The sequence below is a fragment of the Megalobrama amblycephala genome, linkage group LG20, assembly GCF_018812025.1.
Source record: "Megalobrama amblycephala isolate DHTTF-2021 linkage group LG20, ASM1881202v1, whole genome shotgun sequence".
Classification (NCBI taxonomy): Eukaryota; Metazoa; Chordata; class Actinopteri; order Cypriniformes; family Xenocyprididae; genus Megalobrama; species Megalobrama amblycephala.
The window spans coordinates 15509122-15531105 of record NC_063063.1 but is presented as its reverse complement, the minus strand read 5'-3'; the positions used below and the strand labels follow the sequence as shown (position 1 = coordinate 15531105).

Below are 21984 nucleotides of genomic sequence, written 5' to 3'. Positions count from 1 at the left end.
GTCCTCTTATCTGTCTAAAGGGGAATTCCAGGGCATCTGCACGAATGCACGCAGGATAAATAATCCCAGAATTCTTTCCTGTTGTTGCAAATGCATTTTTATTGCCATGCTGCAGTTACATACACAAAATGAGTAAAAAAAAAAGCAACAAGCACAAGTTTCCACAGAATTTGTGAAATTGCAGTGCATTGGCTTGAAAAATGTTAGTAACATTATTCTGTTTTTTAAGTAGAAGTGGCTTAGCGGTTCATGGTTATCAAGGCTGACTTTCTCAATCAAAAAAGGGGGAAATAATTCAAATCTCTTTAAAATTTCTATTGATCAATATAAACATCTTTTAAAAGCCATAAAAACATGGTAACAGACAAATAGTAAAGCTCTCTCATTCATACGCATGATCTTTTTTAATAAAACTGTACATTTGTTTAGAATGTAATATCTCTGTGACCTTATTTAAGTAAGTTACAGTATGTTTTTGACAACTGGTTGAGTGCAGTTTATTCTTTGATCATGCAGTCAAATGAGGTTTAATTCCAGTTTTGGAAAAACTGTTTAAACATAACAGTCTCTCTGCCCTGTGGTAAAATCTCCACCTGTAAGACAGAAAAACACTAGATTTTAGAGGATCTGGCATCCTTACATAAGTACAAACTCAACAGATTTTTAGTTCTTTTGAGTAATGCTTCCAAAGGCCAGACCAAATACGATAAAATATAGCTGTTTTCAAGTCATGATTCTTTAATTTAGAAGACATATGCTGTAAATAGTCAATTATAAATTGCCCACCCACCAACCCATATCAGAATAAGAATTTTATGTGCATGTACACAGCAAAATCTCCAGAGTTAAATCAACTCTGCTCAGAGTACATATGGTCCCTCTCTAAATAGTGTTAAAGTAACACTGAAGCAGAGTTAAAGTTAATGAGATAATTAAGCAACTAATAAGGCTGTGACTTAAGTCAGTTGTAGTTCTTGTGTTTCTCTTTTCTTCAGTGATTCTGCTTGTTAACAGCAGGTGTTCATCACTAATGCACAATCATCACTTAATTAATTGCTTAATTATCTCATTAACTTTAACCCTGCTTTAGTGTTATTTTAACACTATTTAGAGAGGGACCATATGTACTCTGAGCAGAGTTGATTTAACTCTGGAGATTTTGCTGTGTAACTTGCAGCACCAAACAGAATTGAAATCTGTTTGAGCATCCAGACTGGGCCAGGCACAATAACATTGGGTTAACCAATGGCATGTGTTTTGGGGGCGGGACAATACATTTCCAGTTCTGTTAGGGGTTGCCACTGGTGCACAAATTACCAATTTTTCAAACTTTTAATATACAGCACTGTACAAAAATCTTGTGCCACCAAGCTTTGTTGTTTTAGCATTTTTTTATTAACCATCCATATTTATTTTTCGATCTCTTTATTAAGATACAAACAGCAAATAAAGGAAATATGCACACAAAATCAGAAACAAAATGGATTATTTGAGCAATAATCAGTATTTAGTGTGACCTCCTTCCAGTTTGTCAAAGAAGAAACTATATCATATTTTGAAAGTTTTCTTGGCCTTTCAGCCCTTTTCCATTCCATTTAGGTTTAAGAGAGCCAGGTTCCTGCTATTGCTCAAGTGTAAGGGGAGGTCACCAAATACTTGCTACTTTAGCCTATAGAAGCTGTTTTTTTCTGATTTTTTTTTTTAATACTGCATAAAATTTCCTGTATTTTATGGTTATATTCTAATAAAGAGACTGTGGAATAATTATATTGTCAGTATACCATTGCTAAAACAACATCTAATGGTGGCCTAAGACTTTTGCACAGTACTATCTATCTATCTATCTATCTATCTATCTATCTATGTAACACACAAGAATAATTCTATAAGTGCAGACCTGTGTTTTCATCTTGGGGTAATTCATTTGCTGGATGAAGTCATCTGCCATTTTCAGAGCAGCCCTCTTCTCTTCTGCGTTCGCTCCACTTCCTGAGAATCACCGAAAATAACATTTCAATTATGAAACTTATGTATGCATGTAGTATGTACACTACTATTCATAGGTTTGGGGTCGGTATGATTTTTTAAATATTTTTGAAATATGACTCACCAAGGACTAACAGATTTAGTTAAAATGTAATTTATTTATTTTCAGCATCATTACTCCAGTCTTCAGTGTCACATGACCCTTCAGAAATCATTCTAATATGCTGATTTGCTGCTCAAGAAACATTTCTTCTTATTATCATAGTTGAAAAATGGTTGTGCTGCTTAATATTTTGTGGAAATCTTTTTTTTTTCCGGGATTCTTTGATCAATAGAAAGTTCAAAAGAACAGCATTTATTTGAAATATTTTGTAACATTATAGCTCTTTACTGTTGCTTTTGATCAATTGAATGCATCATTGCTGAACAAATCTTACTTACCCCAAACTTTTGAATGGTAGTGTATATTATATACAGAATATAAGTAATTTGTTCACCAATTGTTTTATTGTGACATGCATGCACAATTTTTCTTACCTTTCCAAACAAAGATCTTTCCATTGGTCCCATTGTCCAGGATAAAGCAGTCATCACGTACCAGCAAGTCCTTTGCAAATGGACTTTTCTCTGATACCTTGGTCAGCTTCATTGACCCCGTTGCATCTGAAACCTATAAAGAATTGACCATTTCTTCAGATTGAATGTACATAAAAATGTGGAAGGTATGTTTGTTAGACCTTTTAGGAATTTTGGGAACATCAGATAAAAGTGCATTGAGCAAGTATAGATATGGATTACTTAATGGACTCCCAATGGCAAGGATTCATTCGAACATCCACATGTAGTCTCAAGGGCTGTGTGAGAAATCGCCCCCATACCCTAAACAGGGCACTATTTGAGGGAACAGCCATTTGTGGTGGTGTCTGAAACCACAGTAGACGTTATTGAGTGCACTTATTCAATCCCATAATGTACCGCAATAACGACTGTACAACCGATGTACACTCAACAGCTAGAGAATACTACCCATAATGCACGCCAAATTAATTCCACGTCTGGCCAGAAGATGGCGCCTGCAGCTGAATCATCCATCTATCCATTTTCCAAACCTCTGGTCCAATGTGGGTACAGCGTATCATACAGGTAAAGATTCTATTTTAAATTATGAAATTGTTTAATTAAGGTTTATGCAAAGTTTTAATGTTCTAGACATATCTTTTCATTTACAACTGGAGCTACAATTAAACGGTAAGCACAAACTATACAAAAGCGGCAGCCCTTCCAGTGCACTCAGTGTCCGAATTCGCTCACTCCTTTTTTTATTCACTCCATCAAATAGACTATATTAAAGGAATAATGGAGGGAATAGTGAATGAGTGTATAGGGGGTGATTTCGAACACAGCTATGGACTTTCCAGTTTAGATCAGGATCTGGTTATTAACACAATTAAAGGATTAGTTCACTTTCAAATAAAAATGAAATTAAATCAAAAATCTAATTAAAATAGCTTTACTCAACTTCAAGCCATCATAGGTGTATATGACTTTCTTCTTTCTGATGAACACAGTCTGATAAATATTAATAAATATCCTGATGCATCCAAGCTTTATAATGGTAGTGAGCGGGTTCACGAGTATGAGCTGAAGAAAGTGCTTCCATCAATCATAAATGTGTACTCCACACAGCTCTGGGGGGGCCTTCCGTATACGGCCTTCCGTATTCAAGTTATGAAGAAAGTGTAAACTGCCGTTGCGTCAGTTACACTTTCTTCGTATGTTGAATACGGAAGGCGGTCTAGCAGAAGCTAGATATTTTACTTCATAACTTGTTAAATATTGATATTTATTTTACACAAACGCATTGATTCGCTTCAGAAGGACTTTAGTAACCCCCGGAGCCATGTGGAGTACACGTTTATGATGGATGGAAGCACTTTCTTCAGCTCATACTCGTGAACCCGCTCACTACCATTATAAAGCTTAGATGCGTCAGGATATTTATTAATATTTCTCCAGAATAAAGAATAAAATAATAAAGTCATATACACCTAGAATGGCTTGAGGGTGAGTAAAGTTGGGCTAATTTTCATTTGAAAGTGAACTAATCCTTTAACACAAGCCAAGCACATAATGGAGTTGTGGTACCTTGTAGAGGGAAGCGGAATTTGATGCATCTGCTTGACTGTCCTCCTCTGGAGTGCTTTCTTTCAGCTCTGGCACTGGACCAAGAACCTGTTCATTATAACAGAAGATAGAGAGGACGAGAGCAACACAGTCAGAGCTCATCGCCTAAAAAAAACAGTATTTATCGCTTTGGATAAAAGCGTCTGCCAAATGAATAAATGCATTCATAAACATGCCATGTTTTGTTTTTCAGTGCCATATTTTTATGCAAAAAATGCAGTGTGTGTGTGGGTTTTTGCACCGTTTGTTGTTTTCTTTTGGGACCTGAATGAACATTTGGATATGGAAATTGTGACTTGTGACGTCAGACTTAACAAGGATTGAAGTGAAGTGTAAATGGTTTGAAAAATAGTTTGGTTTTTGGCCAAAATACACTGGCCTGTTGTTACCTGTAGCATTTCCTGCGTCTCCTCTCCCTCATTTATGTTAGTGATCTGGGCTTTGCCATGTCTCTCTGTATCTCTGATAAGAGTGGCGATCTCCCGCACCTTCTGCTTCTCAAAGATGTTTGCCTGAGATCCAATCCATGACACAATCGTCTGGAGAATTAAAAGATTTTAAAACGAAATCAGTTTTATTTCAAATAACTGCTACTTTATATTTTGTTGATATGCAGTGTTGTGCGATGCAGAGCAGTTTACATTTTTATTTGATCAAAATAAAGCATTTATTTTAAATATTTCAAACATCTTTACTGTTACTTTTGATCATTTTAAAGGTGCTACAGAGGATCTTTCGTTGACTGAGAAACCAAAGACCGTTACTGAGTTTTTGAAATGAGCGCATGCGTAAGAACAACCCCCCTCCTTCACAGCTCATTTCGAGGGAACACCTCCCAAAACTCGTGCACGAGTATTGGAACACGAGTGTTTACCACCGGCATTCGCTGTGTCGTGTTAGTGGATTCATTATGTCGGACTCACCGCAGGAAACTCATAATCTGCAGTTGTTACTCCGGTCTCCTGACAAAAACATTGCATGCGGCGCCTGTGGAAAGTTACTGGAGAGCGCAGCCGCGCACGTCTCTCACAAGGAATGTCGTGGCAGTGATTGACAAGCCAGAGGTCCAATCGTTTATGCGATGATCGCGTAAACGATTGGCTGATGTTTTTAAGGCCCTACCTCGTGCACAGATGATCTATATTAATATTATTACTTTCAGTGCACCTAATAAATAGTCTTTTATTAGTTAGTAAAGACAGTTTCAAGTAATATTTCAAAAATGTATAAAACAAAACATCCTCTGTAGCACCTTTAATGCATCCTTGCTGAATAAAAGAATTAAAGGATTAGTCCACTTCAGAATTAAAGGGGCTCTATGTAGGAATGACACCCAGTGTTCAAAATAAGTACTGCAGTCCAAATTCAAAATATTGTTTGGCCCACCCCCTCGTTCAAAGACGCGGGTTGCCAGCAAGAATAAGGAGAGCAATTGACAATGAAAGCTGAGGAGACTTAAACAAAGCTGATGAGTTGATTTATCGGTTTTAAAGGTCCCGTTCTTCGTGATCCCATGTTTCAAACTTTAGTTAGTGTGTAATGTTGTTGTTAGAGTATAAATAAAATCTGTAAAATTTTAAAGCTCAAAGTTCAATGCCAAGCGAGATATTTTATTTAACAGAAGTCGCCTACATCGAACGGCCAGTTTGGACTACATCCCTCTACTTCCTTCTTTAATGATGTCACTAAAACAGTTTTTTGACTAACCTCCGCCCACAGGAATACACAAGAGTTGCGTTTGTAGAGTGTGTTTGTCGCCGTGTCGTCGAAACGCTGTTATTTTCATCCCGCAGTCCAATCACCGGGTCTGATTCCGGCTCAGATTGATAGGGTAAAATTAAAGACATGTTTACAATAACACTGAGCGCGTGCATCTCCACGTTATGGTAAGAGGCGTGACCTTTCCGGGCAAGATGCGCTAAACTGCTGTCGAATCACAACACAGGAACCGCTGGCACAATCAGAACTCGTTACGTATTTCTGAAGGAGGGACTTCATAGAACAAGGAAGTCATCAGCCCGTTTTTATGACAGTGGAAACAGCGGTATACAGATAAGTAAATTATGTGTTTTTTTACACGCGAAACATGAACACATGTTATATTGCACACTATAAACACAATCAAAGCTTCAAAAAACCACGAAAAACGGGACCTTTAATATGCTGTTGTTCATAGAGATATTTAGATGGATTCAGAGGCTTTTTAGGTCAAGTAGAATCTGCAATTCTCTGACCCTGTTTGTTTGTTGGTTTCCATGGTTGCAATACGCTGTGTTTTCCGCCAACTGGCAACCTGTGATGTCGAAATACTATTGGATAAACTGGCAGCATGCGGTTTCGCACAGACCAAAACAAAGACAGACATTCCGACACGGAACACGCATTTTCAAAGTAGAATATCTGGCTGTAGCATTGTTTTTCTGAGGAACAAGTACTTAGCATGTTTCCTAAATATCTGCAAACATATGGGGGTATTATTATGCTTTATTAAAGTAAAAATCTTACATAGAGCCCCTTTAAAATTTACTGTTAATTTACTCACCCCCATGTCATCCAAGATGTTCATGTCTTTCTTTCTTCAGTCGAAAAGAAATTAAGGTTTTTGAGAAAAACATTTTTCTCCATATAGTGGACTTCAATGGCTACCAACAGGTTGAAGTTCCAAATTGCAGTTTAAATGCAGCTTCAAAGGGCTTTAAACGATACCAGACGAGGAATAATGGTCTTATCTAGTGAAACAATCAGTAATTTAAAAAAACAAACAAAAAACATTTATATACTTTTTAACCACAAATGCCCATCTTGTACTAGCTCTGCGATGCGATCATCATGTTGGAAAGGTCACAGAATGCGGAAGTACCAAGCAAGTGTTTACAAAGCCAACATGCAAAGACTAAGTCAAACAGCCTTTACAAAAAAAACAAAAAAACAAAAAGTAAAACAACGATGTCAGATGATTTTGAAGTTGGAGGAGAAAATGATTTTTGAAAATGAGTTTTTCGCCCTACCATGGTACTTCCGCCTACGCCATGCGTGACCTTTCCAATGTGATTACGTAATGCGTGGTGCATCGCAGAGCAGTGCAAGATGAGCATTTTGTGGATAAAAAGTATACACATTTTTATTCATTTATTTATTTTTTAAAAATGACCGATCGTTAGATAAGACCCTTATTCCCCGGCTGGGATTGTGTAAAACCCTTTGAAGTTGCATTTAAACTGCAATTTGGACCTTCAACCTGTTAGTAGCCGTTCAGTCTACTATATGGAGAAAAATCCAGGAATGGTTTCCTCAAAAAACTTAATTTCTTTTTGACTGAAGAAAGACAGACATAAACATCTTGGATGACATGGGGCTAAGTAAATTATCAGGAAATTTTAATTCTGAAGTGAACTAATCCTTTAATTCAAACAAAAAACAACAACAAAAAATCTTACCAACCCCAGATTTCTGAAGTGTACATAGAGAGACATACATAGGCAACAGTGAAACAGACAGGCACACACCTCGCCCAGGTCGAGTATGAAGCAGTCCCCTTTGTTAAAGCTCTGCCAGCTCAAATCTACTTCCTTGGCTCTGATGTTGCGCTTCCCTTTGATTTGGTATAACCTATGAACAGGTCCAGATCCAGACTGTGTTTTTCTGAAGCCAGACTCCACACCTCCCTCCTGTACAAACAGAATAGTGTGACTATGCAAGGAACATAAGCACTCTTTAATTGAATTAAATATGGATTCTGTATTACTGTAATGATCAGTTCATTTATATATCAAGCCTTTTTGTGTACATGTGAGAGGATGGGAAAACACAACCACATCTCACCTTGTAGCTGACTCCTCGAGGGAAGAGGTTCATGAATTCTGGGGACTCATAGCCCTGAACCTGCCTGTGCTGGACTGGATCTCCACCCAGGAAGTTATCCAGCTGTGTAGCCAACATGGCACAAGCTACCTGCTCGTCACGAGATGATTTCTCTCCTAAAAGGGAGAAAGAGGAAGAGAGAAAATTGATGGTTTGTTGACTATAAGTAATGTTGCACCTGTCAACTAAGTCTTACAGTATTAGTTGAGTAATAGTAGACTGTTAGGGGTAGGGTTAGGGTTAGCAGAATAAGTTGACAAGTAGTTGCAAAGTTACTTATAGTCAGTAGAATGTCTGTTGGGGGAACCATAAAAATAAATTGTTAGCAGATATTAAAGGGTTAGTTCACCCAAAAATGAAAATTATGTCATTTATTACTCACCCTCATGTCATTCTACACCCATAAGACCGTTCATCTTCAGAACACAAATTAAGACTTTAGTACCTTACTCTTGAGAGGTTAAGTGACACTGCTGGCAATAGAGGCCTCACTGAGCCATCGGATTTCATCAAAAAGATCTTAATTTGTGTCCTGAAGATGAACAAAGGTCTTACAGGTGTGGAACGCATGAGGGTAATAAATGACACAATTTTTTTTTTTTTTGGTGAACTAACCCTTTAAGCAAACATATTACTGATACTCTACTAATATTCTAATGATTCATGTAGGTGCAACATACTTATCAGTGATGCGTGGGTTGATCCAAAATGAGCGGGTGTCTGCGGTCACCCGCGGTTACGAGTCATCCAAAAATATTTTTAATGATATTCGGGTCGCGAACGGTCGGGTCGTTTGAATAAAAGATGCCAATTAAACCTTTGTAATTTTCAGTTTTACTTACTAAAGGTTTCAGTTTTACTTTCATGGGTATTTGTGAACATTTATTTATGGATATTGTAGCCTCAGTCTTTGGCTTAGCCTACCTGTTTCTGTTAGTCTAAAATGCGTTAATAAATACTTTATTAACATATTCTATCCCTGCATTTTGTGCTTGTGAGAGCTTCAATTGGGCATTCACGTGGCGAAATAGCCTAAGCCTACTAATACAAGTGGGAAATCCTTATTTACCTTTTGAATGTTGAGCGTTATTAACTTTTGAATAAATGCTGACGCGGGACAAAATGCCCGATTTCCCAACACGTTGAACTGAGCAATGCCATTGTACCATTTTAATAGGCTACTTTTAAACGCATATAGCTCATTAATGTCAGTTTTATGTATTTTCTGAGAGGGGGCGGGATTTTTGCTGGGAAAGTCGGGGGAGAGACACACCCGTACCCCTGGCCACCCCCCCCCGCACCCCTAGTTCTTACATCTATGGCCCAATGACGCTACAATGAGCATTTACTACTTTTAAAAAAATGCGGGTCAGGAAGCGGGTCGGGTACAATATTTTCCTTTTTTTTTGCGGTCCGAGTTGCGGGCGGGTTAGTTGAAAACGTCGGTCGGGTGCGGGTTGTTTATACATTGACCCGCGCATCACTGATACTTATAGTCAAAGGAATAGCCCTGTCCCAAATGGCATACTTGATGTGCACTATCAGTCTTTAGCTTTCAAAAGGGTGCTCGCGAGCGCCCCTTTTTCGGCCGCTATGCGCCCTTGATGCGCACTTGATGCGCACTTCTGCTGAGCCCGCAAGTCTGCGAGTTACGCAGAGGGCTTCTACCCGGCAGTCAAAGTGACATTACATCGCAAAAATTGCGAACTAAGAGGAAGACCGTGAGGGTTTAGAGTGCTATTTGGGACAGGGCAAATGTCTAAAGGGGACCATCATAATAATGTTACTGAAAATTAATAGCCTATATATATTCCATTTTTGGTAACACTTTACAATAAGGTCTCATTTGTTTACACTAGTTAAAGGTGCCCTAGATTCAAAAATATAATTTACGTCGGCATAGTTGAATAACAAGAGTTCAGTACATGGAAATGACATACAGTGAGTCTCAAACTCCATTGTTTCCTCCTTCTTATATAAATCTAATTTGTTTAAACAACCTCCAAAGAACAAGCGAATCTCAACATAACACACTGTTACGTAACAGTCGGGATCATTAATATATACGCCCCCAATATTTGCATATGCCAGTCCATGTTCAATGCATTACACAAGGGCAGAAAGTCTGGATCTGTGCACAGCTGAATCATAAGACTAGGTAAGCAAGCAAGGACAATAGCGAAAAATGGCAGATGGCGCAATAATAACTGACATGATCATTGATAACATGATATTTTTAGCGATATTTGTAAATTGTCTTTCTAAATGTTTTGTTAGCATGTTGCTAATGTACTGTTAAATGTGGTTAAAGTTACCATCGTTTATTACCGTATTCACGGAGACAAGAGAGCCGTCACTATTTTCATTTTTAAACACTTGCAGTCTGCATAATGCATAAACACAACTTCATTCTTTATAAATCTCTCCAACAGTGTAGCATTAGCCTTTAGCCACAGAGCACAGCCTCAAACTCATTCATAAATGTATACATCCAAATAAATACTATACTCACAGGAATCGATGTATGTATGATGAACACTTTGTAAAGATCCATTTTGAGGGTTATATTAGCTGTGTGAACTTTGTGTTTGCTGTTTAAGGCAGTCGAGAGCTCGCGGGGGCAGGGGAGTGCGTGATTTAAAGGGGCCGCACGCTGAATCGGTGCATAGTTAATGATGCCCCAAAAGTTAAAAAAATTAATTTAAAAAAATCTATGGGGTATTTTGAGCTGAAACTTCACAGACACGTTCAGGGGACACCTTAGACTTATATTACATCTTTTGAAAAGGCACCTTTAGGGCACCTTTAATGCATTTGTTAGTACATTAAGTAACTATGAGCACTGAGCAGCATATTATTAACCTGTTAATGTTAGTTATGTTACAAAATACAATTGTTCATTGTCTGTTCATGTTAGTTCACAGTGCATTAACCAGATGTTAACAGACACAACTTTTGATTATTTTGAAATTAACATTAACTAAGATTAACAATTGCTGTAGAAGTAGTGTTAGTTCATATTAACTAATGTTAACAAATGAAACCTTTTGTAACAATTAAACCTCATTTTAATGTATGGAATTCACTCACATAAGTCATTTTACAAACTTTCTCTCATACATGCCAATAAAAAGTCAGCAAATACAAATAAGAGAAAGCAATTAAAAAGAACATTCCTTCAAAATATAGTAAACATTTGAAGTGTATCAAAACCTTTCATCAAAGTTGGTCCTAAAACCTTTTCTTAGGACAACTTTGATTAACTATTTCGATCCACTTCTGGAAACACTGTGTGTATTAACACTACAGTGCAATTTTGCACAATTCTACTATGTGTGAAATGCCACCAACGCAGCCACTTCCTCTATCTACACCTCTGAGCAACAGTTTTCTGAGCTGAGCTGTTTGAGTGAAATGCAAGGCAGTTTGTGATAGGGCTGGGCGATTAATCAAATTGATAAAATGATTCTTATGCTTCATTCCGTTTACCAATGATGCTTCTGTTTAATCTTGTCATCGCCTGGAATCCAACCAACAAACATGAACTATGCTAGCCAATATAGGTCTATGGCCTTATTGTCACCTCGCTCGTGACAGAAGCATGCCAAAACAAGTGCCACCCTTTCCTTTACAGCGGTGCGCGTTAGCAACTTCCTAAATGTTTAGTAGTTTTCAGTAGTTTTTGGAAGCACCTTATAACCTAGTTGATCGGGTTCAAGGAAATATGTTCAATAAATACATGATGTTTCCAAAGTCAATGAGTAATTGTAAAACAATCGTGATCTCAATATTGACCGGAATAATCACAATTTTGGGTTTTGACGTAATCGAGCAGCCATCGATTGTAGAACATGGTGGTATTATCTCTGCAGTAGAAGGTCATTATGAATGAATGATATGTTGGGGTTAGGAACTGAGACCAGGGATTCTGAGTAATGAAAGAGATGGGGGGTGTTTATGGATAAGGGATGGTTAATGAGAAGGCATGAGAGAAGATGGCTCATCATGCTGACAACCAGGCTCAGTGTTACCTAAAGCACCGGATACACCATAAGACAATAGACCTAACTGAAGTCCTGTCACAGGCCTTCTGAAACATTAATGACCTATGAAAACACCCGCCCATGCCTTTTTCCCTTGGGACTCTTCCCTCTTCATCCCTCTCTCCTGTCTATCAGCCGTTCTATCCAACCTTTCTGTGCACTCACTCAGACTGGGTTTAGGCCCACTCGACTGTGTGATCAAGCGTATCGTTTATCTCAGCAGGCTATTGTACCAGTCTTTCAGACCCCATACCCCACCACATGATGAGCATGAATCATGACTGACTGACCCTGACCCTCAGGACTGTGGCGAAATATACTGTCGTTTCTGTTTATGGAAAAAAACAATGCACAAAATGTTTTATTCCATGCAAAATTATGTACTTTGCATCATCCTTTTGCTTACAAATTGCAATATTTGGGTGCAGGTAACACAGAGAAAGTGAACATTGTTCATTTACATATACTACTGACATTGCAATAATACAAAACAAGCTGAAAATTTGCAAAATTATCCTTTAAATGTTCATGCATTCTAATAGATTTTCAGGCCACATGTTCTGTCCCTTTAAACCCATCATTAAAAAAAAGAAGAAACCCTACTTCCCATATGAGGTTAATCATAAAAAGTATGAAAAAATGTCATCAAATACTAAATTGTGTATCCTGTGTCTTTCAGACTGCAAATCTGAAAGTAACAAAATAACCAATAGAGAAAATCAGCAGCTATCCATCTCACCAATCCACATGTGGAGGTCTGCACCCTGGTCACCCCGGTTATCCAGCACAAGGTAGGAGTCACCATTGAAGAAAGCCCCCACCTCAGCTTTATCCAGAGGAACTGCCTTCATCTTCTCCACTCGCCAACATCTCAGTCCCGGCTGCCTAATCTCATCCCCAAACTGCCCTGGAGCGGCCTGAAATGGGAGCATTCTGCAGAGAGACAGAACAAATGGTGAGGAGGGGAGGATCAAAAAGCAACAGCAGATGAAATTCCCGAAAGGACTACGGGCACCAGACATCTGACAATAAAAAGATTCATTCTTTGCCCTGAAATGTTTTTGAAGCTGAAGCAATTGCCTGTGACTTGAGGTCAGTGAGGAGAATTCCAGTGTTGAGTAGCTATCATAATAAATTGAAGAGATGAATCAGGAACAGGTTTAGGAAACACTGGGTGATTCTCAATTTGAAGGCTGCACATCATCAAGCTCATTCGAAGTTAAAAGTCTTTACTGTCACTTTTGATCAATTTAATATAGCTTTACTAACTACAAGTATTAATTTATTTTAAAAAAAATTCTTACCGAACCCAAACTTTTGAACAGTAGTGTACTGTATATTTAGGAGTATGGAAAGTATATCCTTTAATTAAAAAGAGAATAAAAGATTTCATATTAGATATGTTTGTTTTACAAGAAAATTTCTTTTCACCTACTGGTAGTGGTTAAACGGATCGTTGTTGATCCGTACGGACCAGGCCCCACGGTTCGGCACGCATGTGATTCGCAACTTTCACCGCAATAGAGTAAAATGTTATAATTTGCACGTGTTTTGTCTTGCTAGTTTACACATTAAATAGATATAAAACCATTCCAGCGCTAGAAGAGGCAAAATAGGATTTAATTCGGTATCGCACGCCACGCTGTTATCGCTGTGCACAGACGCACATACATACAGTACATGGCTCGCGCGCGCACACAGAGCGAGAGAGAGGCGCGTTTCAGATAGCTCACAAACTCCAAATTGATTTCTCTTTCGCGTCCTCAATGCACCTTGGATGGACACATACACGCATTATGTCAGTCAAAATACCCCTCTCGGCAAGTATTCTCATAAACACATTCGGTTAATGTCTTAATTGAACGAAGTGAGAATTCGGATGTGAGCGTGCATGGGGTCTGTCTTACTCTTAAAGTGACAGCAACCTATAAATACTTGCTGTTGTCTGTCATGTAAATCAAACAACAAAACACAGCTTTAACAAAGATTAATCTATATATTAAATTTATACAGTGAACAGTGTCATTTTATATTTAATTATTACAGTTCTGTACATGAAAATTAATACTACAGTTAGACCTTATACTTTATTTGTAACTTTATGTTGTATTTATCTATGCTTGTAAGTATTTGTTCTTTTTACAGTCTGTTCACTTGCCTTTAATAATGTATTAGTTAGGCTAGTAGTTTCTGCTGTGGTATCGGAGTAGTTAAAGTGGGCTAAGTAATAAATGCAAAGTTACCCCCCACCCCCCAATTTTTTTTTTTTTTTTTTTTTTGTGCTGATCTGAAAAATGATCCTATCTGTGACTTAATAACCATGATATGATCCGAACCGTGAGTTTTGTGATCCGTTGAACCACTACCTACTAGTCATTTGGCTTCTGGGCCGATGGGTAGGCTACTCTATTGTAGCTCTACTCCTCTTGCTAATTTGCCAAGAGAGCTATCAGTTAAAGACTACTGTTATCTGATTGGTTCTTTGACCTGTCAGTAACTTGACTGCCAAAACACTGGATTCTTGAAATCTGTTTGTTTGGACACTACAGTGTGATGGAGGCACGCATGAACACAAATGTAGAATCCAGCATACTGCTGCCAATAAAACATTCAAGAAAATAAGGATATGCCAGGATTTTCCCCCAAGGTTTCTTCCTCATTGTCTTCTTTGGAATTGTTTTAATATTCATTGTAAAACTGCTTCAGCCATATAAAAAATAAGCGGAAGTACACAGGCTGAAAAACAGCAACTTTTTGCTTCCTTGTCAATGTGAAATGTTAATAAGTCCTCTAAGTGTCTTATCTTATTAAATGTTTTAATTAGGACGGAAATCAAACTAAATCTATCATTGGTAATATTAGACGGGATATCATTCATCTTTGATAGGTACATGGATTTACAACATAAATATTGTTGCTGCAAATAATCTGGCATGGCACAAATAAATCACTCAGTTTAATTAGGCTCTTCTTGTAATGGTCTGACACTGAGATGAGCTCTAGAACAGAGCTGCATTACTTCACTCTCATTTAAAGAAGAGGCCTTAGAGGCCCATGTTATCTTACGTCTCTCTAAGACATGCCATACAGAGAGCCAAACACGTCTAGTTTCACAATGACTAAGAATGCATCTTATTTCCTCACATAGTTACTGTTGTAAAAACACACAAAACAACTATGACAGAGTTCAATTACGCTGCTGGCTGCTCCTCCCTCATTATCTGTTAATTCAGTGCCATATATTCTGTTTAGTCACTGTTGGGAATGGCGCCACATAAACTGCAAGGAAGTATTAACAGGGAACGTCCCCTAACTAAATATTATGATTCATTTGTAGCTTTTCCTAGTTAACTTAATGATACACATTTATGACTTCATTTATGAGGACAATAAATTAAATTAGTAATTGTAATTTCTAGAGAAGGATAGACGATGTACTGTACTGTAATGAAAAAAAAGTGCAGATTTTGGTTAACCTGCTCCTGTTAGAGCCATACATTAAAGTCATCATGAAATCAAAATTGACCATTTTTATTTGGCATTGCAAACAGCAATAGATGTGATATACACTAAGTGTAAATAGCAACAGAAAGTATTTTCTTTGCACTAAGTGCAAATAGTGATATATGCTATTTACACTTAATGAAAACAGCAGTATTTACATGTAAATAGTTACAATTTAAATCCGTTAAAGCTACAATATGTAGATTTTTCTCCTCTAGAGGTCGCCTATTCAAAACAAAGGCGTAGCTTGATCTTGATCTTGATCAAGCAGAATCTTGGGAGATGTCGTCTTCACCTCACAGCCAGTGGAAAAGAATCGGGATGGGACTTGGGCAGAAATCATATTCATGGATGAGATTATTAATGTTACTGTAGTATGAAACAGAGCAGGGTGAGTGCTGTGTGAGCAGAAATGAGCAATTTCAAATAGCAATTGCTAAAGAGAGACGAACGCGACACGCGGCTCAAGAACAGCGGAACTTTAATTATGCCGCAGTCGCCGCTTCCGCTTCTTCTGGTCAAGCTTATGTGGGGTAACACAGCGCTGTTTATCATATTAGATACATTTGAGTGTGTTGAAAATTATGTTATAACGTTACTCTGTGCGTTCGCTTGGCGGCTGCTGTGAGACATTTGTTGCACACTGCAGTAACATAGATCGATGTTAGAATATCATATTAATAAATGCTGGATGGCTTGTGCTGAAAAATGGCATGCAATTAATTTTAAAACATTGTATGATGGAGAAAATGCTGTTAGCTACTTGACAAAATAGTGTTTTTTTCTGAGGCATGGTAAAAGCATGGTACTCTCGGAAAATCAAGAAAACTAGATTTAAACAATAAGACTAAACATGTAGTGTAAATGTAACCAAACAGTTGTTCCCTTGTCTAATAAGACATGTAATATATTAAAGCGTCTTTTGATGTTTCGATGGTTTCTACAAAATAAAACCGGAAACCGAGAGTAACGCGGATATGACACACCCAGACACATCCCATATCCTTGGTTAAAATCGTAATTTTCTCACGATTTACAAATAGTAAATGAAGTAATACATATGGGATATTGTAAGTACTCAACTGAACAAAATATATAACTGGCCTAGTGGATATTTTACTGCAAAAATCTTACATATTGTGCCTTTAAACGCTTTATTCCCACTATTAAATACTCATTATACACACTGTATTTCCATTTTTTATATATATATATTTTCTTCATTTTTAAAAAAAATAAATGCTACTCCGATGGGAAAAGGGAGAAGAATGAGTTAAAAGGTGGATTTGAAGTTGGGTCGGTCATGTCAAATTCTGATGCCACCTGCCTCCACGCCACTGATTCTGTTGTCAGTGGGATTTCTTTTTTAATTTTGTCTTGCTCAATCAGATAATGGTGGGGAGAATTAGTGTTAATTTCCAACAAGGCAGGCTATTTGCACTTGGTTTTTATTTTTTAATGGAATATTGCAGTATTTATTATAAATAATTAACTATACACATCATTATTTATTTATTTTTCAATTTCATGCGCCCTCGTAATCTTTAATCAAAATAACTTTCCCTCGCTCTTGCAACGACATCTGTTTTTGGCATGAGTACGAAACAACCTGCCACTCACATCAGATCACAGCAATAGCAAACCACAATGATCCAATCAATTCCAGAGGGAAAAAAAATCAAGTCCCACACTACATTTTTTCTTGTTCAAGCTATTTGACTTAGATATAAGTCACAATAGGGAAGAAAAGAGTATCACAACTTCCGTTTCATGCAGACATTAAGCAATTCATCTGTTTAGACAGAAGTTATATGTTTCCTAAATGTCAAGAACAAACAAAGACCTTAGTGTTCACACTCCCCCACTTCATCAAGTGCTTTAACACCCCACCCTCACACTACAGCAAAGTGTAAAAAGTCCATTCATTATGGTTTATCGAGTAAGTAGATGTGAAAGTGTCTTAGTTTAAGCAAAAAATAACCAATAGCGTGTATGAAATAGCCTAACTACAGTGAGTCATGTAGAACCACAGGGCAAAGAACATGCAAGCTGGCACAATCTGTTTCCTGTGTCGAGGTTCTGATCGGGGAAAATGTTCTTTGAAAGACATGGGCCAAATACACTTATATGACTCTTAACTTAACAAAATCACACACATGGTCCGATCTGTATAATGATCCCCAGTTTCCATATTCATTACCATTCAGAACTAATTAACTCTAATCATAACCTCTATAATATGAAAATATAAAATAAAATTAAAAATAAATAAAATACTATCTTTTTTAATGGTGAAGTGTAAAATTTCTTTGATTTTAGCGTCAGCAAGCAGAATTACACAAATTATGCGCCTGACATCGCATACTGTCACCCTGCATCTGAATGTATTTATTAGGCGAAGAGTAGTATGTCAACATTTTTAGTATTCATAAAACTAAAAGTACCCGGATTACTGACTAATTCCACTGAGATTCTGTTGTGCGCAGCAAATGGACACTTTACTATCCCATGATGCCATTGATGCCACAAATAACACAACAATGACAACATGGCAGTTGTAGTATGTCCAGATTTCATTCATACTACACAAATTTATACTATCTTGAACATACTTTTTAATGGTCGCAAAGACCTACTCAGACAGTATGCGATTTCTGACATAATTTAAAGGATTAGTCCATTTTTAAATAAACTTTTCCTGATAATTTACTCACCTCCATGTCATCCAAGATGTCAATGTCTTTCTTCCTTCAGTTGAAAAGAAATTAAAGTTTTTGATGAAAACATTCCAGGATTATTCTCCTTATAGTGGACTTCAATGGGCACCAAACAGTTGAAGGTCATAATTAGTTTCACTGCAGCTTCAAATTGTTCAACACGATCCCAGATGAGAAATAAGGGTCTTATCTAGTGAAACCATCGCTCATTTTCTGAAAAAAATGAAAATTATTATTAAGTTTTAACTTTAAATGCTCATCTTGAACTAGCTCTCTTCTTCTTCTCCTCTATTTGAATTCCAGCAGTGTAGACGCTGCTAAGCGTAATACTGCCCTCCACAGGCCAAAGTTTTAACTAATTGTTATATACTATTGAACTAGCATATTGCATATAAAAATTAGTTCACACTTTGACCTGTGGAGGGCAGTAATACACTTAGCCAGTGTCTACACTGCCGGAATTCTAATAGAGAAGAAGAAGAGAGCTATAGTTCAAGATGAGCATTTCTGGTTAAAAATTTTCAATTTTTTTCAGAAAATGAGCCATGGTTTCACTAGATAAGACCCTTATTTCTCATCTGGGATCGTGTTGAACAATTTGAAGCTGCAGTGAAACTAATTTTGACCTTCAACTGTTTGGTGCCCATTGAAGTCTACTATAAGGAGACAAATCCTGGAATGTTTTCATCAAAAACTTTAATTTCTTTTCGTCTGAAGAAAGAAAGACATGGACATCTTGGATGACATGGGGGTGAGTAAATTATTAGGAAAAGTTTATTTAAAAGTGGACTAATCCTTTAAGTGTAGGTATCGCATTTTAAGAAAAACCTTAATTTGTGTTTAAACTGTTAAAAATATGTTCTATAACGTATGTATGAACACAGTCGCATACTACATCCACCATGTTGCCTTGCGACATCAACTGTATCGCTTCCCTGCCACTCAAAGTTGTACATTAAATGCCCACTTCGTCCTGGTATTTTTCACCTAGTATTTTATGAAGACTACTAATTCAGGCATTCTGAGTAATTTCACGTACTGCTTTTCATTTACTATACTAGAGAAGTATGCATAATCAGAAGTGGGGATTGTTTCCTGAACACTCCCCCCGTCTGCCATTGGCCAGCCAAACATATTCCCGCCCTGTCTGCCACACCATTTTGTTCAAAACAAAAAATTTGATAGCACCACAGTTACACTTTTTAGGTAAAACATCCTACGAATGGTTTACTTATAGTTGTCTCTGCATATTAAGGTGTGATATGAGTGAAAAAAATAAAGCTATAAAATCTATATATATATATAAAAAAGTTAATTGGAGCTTTAAAAAAAAATTCACAACTTTAAGTTTTAAACAGTGATCACAAACGTACTGACTCAAGATTGTTAATGCACTGAAATAATATTAGGCTATCTACTACAGAGCATCATCAAATATGACAAACATACAGGTACATCGCAGGATAGTGGAGCATTTGCCTATGCGACTAATGTGAAGACAGTGATGACAACAGAAGCTCATAGCCTCCCTTCATAAGTAAAGAGTGTGATGAGCACTCAAAGCTAAGAAACACTAGTCCACTTAACTGCAAAACCCCTTCGGCCTGCTCCGCCATGCTTTCTGAGTCCGGCTCCATTCTGCCTTTTCCAGTGTGTGTGTGTGTGTGTGTGTGAGAGAGAGAGAGAGAGAGAGAGAGAGAGAGAGAGAGAGAGAGTGTGTGTGTGTGTGTGTGTGTGTGTGTTTGAGTTCACCTGGCCTGGTTAGCTTATATGTGTCCAGTAACTGGACACGGGGGAATAATCCGAGCGGCCCTGCCGAGGACGCCCCACAGCGAGGAGAGTCGGGTTGCCTGACAAACGCTAAACACTAGCGTGATAATTACTGCAAGCCACCATCCATCTTTCCTCCACTCATCAGAGGGAGTTGATGGAGGAAACACGGTAAAACATGGTTTTTGTTTCTAAGACAATAAGCAACGATGTCCAGAAAGAGGAGGAACTAGTACCAGTTTTTAATTTTTATGTTAAAATGTTATTATCATTTAGTAATTTTGACAATTTTAGCTGAAATTGTATACTTTTTAATATTAACACATCTCTGTAATACGTTTTAATAGATTGTAAGCTAACAGCTAGGAGCTTGGCCTAGTGGCCTAATATGTTATAAAACGCAAATGACCTGCCAATGTAGACAAAACTTTATGGTCAGACAAAACCATAACAGGTTATTGATAACGTAATCATTTTTAATAAATTGTTGACTTGGCCCTTGACTGGCCTTGTGCTTTATCAGTTTCAAAACAAACACAATTGATCAGGCGATTTAAATTGTAGCATAAATTATAACAGTGTAATTACATAAGATAGAATTGAAGAAAAGTGAAATGAAAAATAAACAGCTGATAAAGAGGTTGATAAGACACTGATATATAATCTGTTATGTAGCTTATATGTATATCATTACAGAGAAACATGCAAGTAGAGCATGGACAGATGAATTACAAGAGACAAGGGTGCTCCACCCTTGTCTCTTGTTATTTATCTGTTCACGATCTACTTGTGAACAGATAAATACTTGTATGAAAATACTTCCATAAAAATACTTTATATAATTTCTCAAAAAGAACTGCAATCAAGTTTGACAAAATGAAAATTGTTTAGAGTACAAAAAAAGATGAGATATTTCTGTAAGTGCATTTCATTTTATTTGAGCAGCTCAGGTTCCCTGTTTTAAACATTCAAGATCCAGTCAAAATCAAAATATGCAAAATATTTTTTTAACTAACTTTTGAGTTTAATATGTTCATGAGTAGCATTTTTAAACTCTACAGCTGTACTTGCACATCAACTATAAGAAATAAGCTAGATGTGAAACTAAGGTGTTGAGTTTAGGGAGTGTCTCTTCCAACCTAAACTTCACTCTGCTTTAAGTTACTTTGCTCTAAAAATGAATGAATTTGGTACAACGGGATAGCAGCCATAAATAGGGCTGGTTTTGAGGGCTAGGCATGTATAATTAGTGAATTTCTGAGCATCTTTTCAGATTTTACAGTGCTTACCTTGCTGATGTTGAAGTTGGAGGACTGTAGAGTTTCGAGAAAGAAAGGAAGAGAATTTGTAGAGGAGAGACATTGTGTACAAAATGACTTCCTGCATCAGTTCTAGCCCAGCCCTTTGAAATACACCCCCACCCAAAGAAACAGATGGCAAAAAAATGAGGCAAAAAAAGGTAAGAGCTTGAGAGAGTGAAATTCACAGATTTGTTAAGTTAAACAAGTTATTTGCTTGTTTTGAATACATTTGACTACATGAAAACCCTCATGGACTGTGTGGACTAAAAAAAAATATATCTAAAACCATGTTTAGCCAGAGGTTTTTTTTTTAAGTTTCTCCTGTTACTTATATGAGTCACACCCAGTCACTCACAAGGCATTCATTACTATGTCGAAGCGTGCCTATGCACACAAACCAAATGAATAGAATAAAATACATAAGCCTAGAACCTGGAAAGCCTGTATATCTGATCTCAGAGCTGTAAGTCATAGCTGAAATGCAGCTAAGCATGTATTTTACACACAATGGCTGTGGCTGCATTCACTCAGACATTCACAAATTAACAGGAAATCCAGAGGTTAGGCTGTGGTTTCAGCGGTTCATTAAAAACATGAACCTGTGAAGTTTAAAATGTC

At 37.3% G+C, this 21984-nt stretch overlaps 1 protein-coding gene across 1 annotated transcript; it reads right to left on the bottom strand.

Annotated features, from left to right (window-relative positions):
• Window positions 1–79: 79 nt before the first annotated feature.
• Window positions 80–21499, bottom strand: capgb (capping protein (actin filament), gelsolin-like b). Its single transcript, XM_048170536.1, has 9 exons — window positions 21355–21499; window positions 12814–13007; window positions 7993–8147; window positions 7677–7838; window positions 4560–4709; window positions 4132–4218; window positions 2524–2656; window positions 1898–1989; window positions 80–593 (listed from the first exon to the last, which is right to left on the bottom strand). Exons 2-9 carry the CDS (start codon window positions 13004–13006, stop codon window positions 528–530), a joined length of 1038 nt encoding a protein of 345 aa, XP_048026493.1. The 5' UTR covers window position 13007; window positions 21355–21499; the 3' UTR covers window positions 80–527.
• Window positions 21500–21984: the final 485 nt, after the last annotated feature.

What these genes read in the sequence shown, in the direction of transcription:
- capgb (XM_048170536.1), bottom strand. Translation starts at nt 13,006, where the DNA reads ATGCTCCCATTTCAGGCCGCTCCAGGGCAGTTTGGGGATGAGATTAGG. An exon ending in ATTCCGCTTCCCTCTACAAG is followed by an intron (nt 2,657 to 4,131) that starts GTACCACAACTC and finishes AATTCTTTATAG; the next exon opens with GTTTCAGATGCAACGGGGTC. An exon ending in ACCCCAAGATGAAAACACAG is followed by an intron (nt 594 to 1,897) that starts GTCTGCACTTAT and finishes TCTGTCTTACAG; the next exon opens with GTGGAGATTTTACCACAGGG.